The sequence below is a fragment of the Pundamilia nyererei genome, unplaced genomic scaffold (assembly GCF_000239375.1).
Source record: "Pundamilia nyererei isolate P.nyererei 1_Seehausen unplaced genomic scaffold, PunNye1.0 scaffold00045, whole genome shotgun sequence".
Lineage (NCBI taxonomy): Eukaryota > Metazoa > Chordata > Actinopteri > Cichliformes > Cichlidae > Pundamilia > Pundamilia nyererei.
The window spans coordinates 3,425,872-3,430,321 of record NW_005187446.1 but is presented as its reverse complement, the minus strand read 5'-3'; the positions used below and the strand labels follow the sequence as shown (position 1 = coordinate 3,430,321).

Here is a 4,450-nt window from a genome sequence, read left to right as displayed (position 1 = left end):
ACTCAGCGAGTATAAAGGCACTGTGTGCCCTGCTGCCATGCTACCTGTCAGATAAAAGGGAACCTGAGCAGGAAGGAACTAGGGAGTATGCGAGGTGTTACCACAGGGAACAACACAACAACAGCTGTGGTAAACCGCCACTAATGGACAGCCAAAGAGAGAAAGAGAAATCCTACAACTCTCCTTCATCTCCTCTCTCATCCATCTAATTTGCTCCCATCTCGCCGGCCTCATGCATGCTCATCCCAACGCACTCGCCGCACAGCGTGTGCGCGACAGAGATGGAGCGAAGAAGAGAAACGGGAAGACGGGGAGTCGGTGAATAACTGTAGATATGGAGATACAACAAAGAGATAGAGAGAACACGGGAAAGATAGGGGAGGTGGAGTGGGGCGGGGTCTGGGGGGGTGGGGTGGGAGAGTCGGGTGGAGGACGTGTAAGACACTGCCATGGATGGTGCCTAGATTAGTTTTGCTCCAGTAGCGAAAGATCATAAAAAATGAGGAAGGGAGGAGAGAGCTGAAGAGACAGAGAGAAGGGGGGGATTAGTGCCACTTCAGGAATGACAGAAGACTGAAGAAAGAAAGAGCAGGAGGTTGGAGTAGTGGGGGGAGTCAAAGACAAGGAGACGGAGATCCTGAAATTTAGTCGGGATTAGTTTTGGTTAAGAAATAGGATGAGAGGCTGAGAGGGGAAAAAATGAGACAAGGAACAGTACATTGACATATGTGTATCTTTGAAGGGGAAGTCTTTCTGCTATGAAGTAAATAGATTCTTACAGTAAAGTCAAACTCATGTCTCCCTGCATGCACGATCCAGGTGATTGCAAATATTTTGATTATTTTTGGCTCAGACGGGCTGATCAGGGAAAAGCTGTCAGAAGGTCAAGACTGCATTAGCATTTTCTCACTGAACAACTATCTGTGGTATTTCTAATTAATGACAGCAGGATAATTAGCATATTAAAAAAAGTCATCAGCCTTCATTCTGGTAATAACGCAGCAAATTACTCCCCGTATCACCAGGACGGTGAGAACCATTCGGAGACGGCCGGAGCTCCTTTTATTCCACTTTAATTGTCTTCTCTTTTTTTCCCAAACTGATGAATTTAGTCAGTGCTGATTGATTAGACAACCACGACACCAGTTTCTTTAGTACAAGTGCGTGTTAGCGCAACAAACCCCCTGCAGATAACACTGGGATGGGAACTGGGACGGGCGTCTGAGACACGCATGTGGGCGTATACACACACACACACACACACTTACACTTGTACAAATTGAACTCCAGAAGAATGCACGCAAAGGCCCATAGATGCAGAAACCCACCAAAACAAAAAAAAAAAAAGCGCACTTGGTAGTACACATAGAAAGGCTCCCACGCACACACTGACAACTATACAGGGATTCCCACTGTGACTGGGCAACATTCCCAACCGGAATGGGCAGCTCACTGGACTGGAAGACTAACATTACTCCAGGCGGGCTCTGGATTAGATCAACTCTGGGAATTTCAGATGGGGACAGAGTGATTGAGAGAGAATGAGGAAGGTATTTTTAAAAAAAAGAGAGCGAGGGAGAGAGTAGGGGAGGGGTAAAATGTGTTTTAGAAGATGTTGTCTCATTTATATGGTAAAGATAAATATTTTGAAGCGTACAGATGTGTTAGGTTTCAATGATTACGGCACAAATTTTTTAAAAAGAGAAAAGAGAAGAAAGCAGAAGGTACATTAGAGGGGATAAGCAGAAGTCTAAACATGATGCTATACAGCCCATGTAGCAGAGATGTGAGAGGCAGAGAAAAGAGTGTCTTGGTGTACAAAGTGGGGCGGGGGGGGTGAGCATGAAAGAAACAACAGATGAAAAGAGGAGTGTACTCACTGGGCGCACAGCACACTGTGACGCGCAACTTCATACATGGCAGAGGAGGGCCTTCATCTGTGGGTAGAGCTGGAAAGAACAAGGAAAAGAAAAAATGTAAATAAGCTTCACACTTAATAAATCCAACAATCGGTTAGCCAATATTAAAAAAAACGTAATTAACACTTGCTGAATGAAACTCTTCCAAAACAAAAATGTACTCTTTGAGAAGTCCTGTGCTCCTGCTGGTGAATTCATATTATAAGCTTAAGGAACAGCAAGGTTATTTATTTAGGTTTTCTGTTTTAACCATATCAATAACTCATGACATCTCCCCCCAAAGAACACTCCCTGTGTGTACTTATCAGACTCATCTACACAACTAAATAAAAAACAATGCGACACAATCGAGAGTGCAACCATTACAGAACGCAACACTTTCGATCCACTCAGATTATGGCTCACATGGGAACACAGGCAAACATCAGCGGTATTACCTGCCACTCTAACGCTGCTTTTGCAAAACAAATGTGTCTGGAAACTGCAGTTAAAGGCTTTTTATCTTTGAATAAAAACGCAACAAATTCAAGGCCCAACACACAAGTCGAGTGTACGATTACCAACAGTTTGTCTCACTTTGTACCGACACTTTCGACTGATAAGACGCAGCAAGTCCTCCGAGAAGTCTGTGGTACAGCACAGAGTGACAGTGGAGCTGCAGAACTGGGTTATGCTTATGACGACTGAAGCAGCTCCATCACAAACAGGAACTAGAAGGGCAATTTGAAAGCGCAGTAATCCAAAATTTGTTCAAACCTTGCGGTTTTAACAGAAATGTAACACGCTCTTCGTTCGCCCATCTTTCACCTCTCTAAAACATGTCAAGTTATCCAGCTTTTCAAAGCTTTTTTTTTTTTTATTGTGTTCATAGAAAAACAAATAATACTGAAAATGAAACAAGGTTTACAAAATATGATGCTCCATTGTGCTAGCATAATGGGCCTTTTTCACAGAGTAGCCACTTCAACTTGTCATAGCAGCTGGTGTGCTACCACTGCTACGCCAAAGAACCAGAGCTCTGTTTACCCAAATATGCTTTAAAGCTGAGTCGGTTATAAAATCTGTCTTACATGCACTTGTAAGTCTAAGACAAAAGGCACTTTCCCAAAAACATTATTACTTAAGGGGCACTCAGAAATGACAATAGATTAAAACGTTTCTACTAACCAATGTTAGCACATCGGGATATTAAATATAGCTACACTGCCACAACACAGGTTCAAATGAACTGAGCAATTTAATGTTAAGTTAATGGTTAAAAAAGATCATCTAGTTTGTTAATTACTCCATAGCCCAGTCTCAAAACAATTCACTATGATCATTATTCAACACAAAATGTTAATTCAGTTTTTTCATCAAATGTGTTTTCTAAACTTCTACTTTTAGCTGGCAGGATCCAGAGTTTATTAACAGACTCTCTAGATCTACATTCAGACATGTAAACGGTCAAACTGAATGAATAAAATGCAGCATCTACTCGTCACACACTGGTACATTTTTTCCAGATAAAACGAATTTCACAAAGTCAGAAAGCTGGTGGGAATCTCTACTTTAGCAACTTTCATAGGAATAAATGGAGTGACAACCATCTACACCCACTGGCCACTTTGTTAGGCACAGAAGGTCAACTCGTTGTTAATGCAAATATCTAATCAGCTATTTGTGTTGATCACATGACAGCAGTGCAACACATTTAAGCACGTAGACATGCTTGAGACAACCTGCTTCTACTGACCACCAGAACGTGGAAGGCGATTAAAGTGACTTTGAACGTAGCATCCCATATGGAAATGATATATATATAAATCTTATAAAGTTTGTATCTGTCTTGTGTGAAACTTGTATGAAAAGCATATAAGAGTGAAAACAGATATAAGATCCCTTGAAAAATTATATAAATGAAACTTGTAAGTTTTGGATACTTACTAAAACAATATATGAAAGTAATGAGAAAGTGGCCACTTTCATGAGTAAATCATGTAAGCCTGATATGATTCACTATATGAAGTAGGCCACATCTTATGCAAGTTTTACTTGGATTTTCCTACACAACCATCTCAAAGTTTTACAGAGAAAAACTGAAAACATCCAGTGAGCAACAGTTCTCGAGGCGATGTCAGAGGTCAATAGTAACTTAACTCACTTGTTACAAGAAAGCTATGCAATGCACAACCATGTAAAATCTTAAAGCACCTGCGCTACAACAGCTGAAGACCACAGCGGGCGCCAGCCCTGTTAGCTAAGAATAGGAAAGTGAGTTCACTCGGGTTCACCAAAACTGGACAACAGAAGATTGGAAAAATGTTGCCTGGACTTTCTGCAGCAACATTCAGATGTTAGAGTCAGAATGTGGTGTAAAAATAAAAGCATCCTGCTCGTATTAACAGTTCAAGCTAGCGGTGGTGTAATGGTGAGGGATATTTTCTTTGCACACTTTGGACACCTTACTACAAACATTGTTTAAAACACCACAGCTTACCTGAGCATTGTTGCTGGCCATGTCTATGCCTTTATGACTACAGCAGGATAAC

At 41.4% G+C, this 4,450-nt stretch overlaps 1 protein-coding gene across 2 annotated transcripts in view; it reads right to left on the bottom strand.

The window, feature by feature from the left end:
- Nucleotides 1-4,450, bottom strand: part of efna4 (ephrin A4) — a 34,357-nt gene that overhangs the window by 5,815 nt on the left and 24,092 nt on the right. For both annotated transcript variants that reach the window (XM_005732105.1, XM_005732106.1), the window contains exon 3: nucleotides 1,881-1,949. In XM_005732105.1, the coding sequence (XP_005732162.1) occupies nucleotides 1,881-1,949 (69 nt within the window). The remainder of the gene's footprint in view (nucleotides 1-1,880; nucleotides 1,950-4,450) is intronic.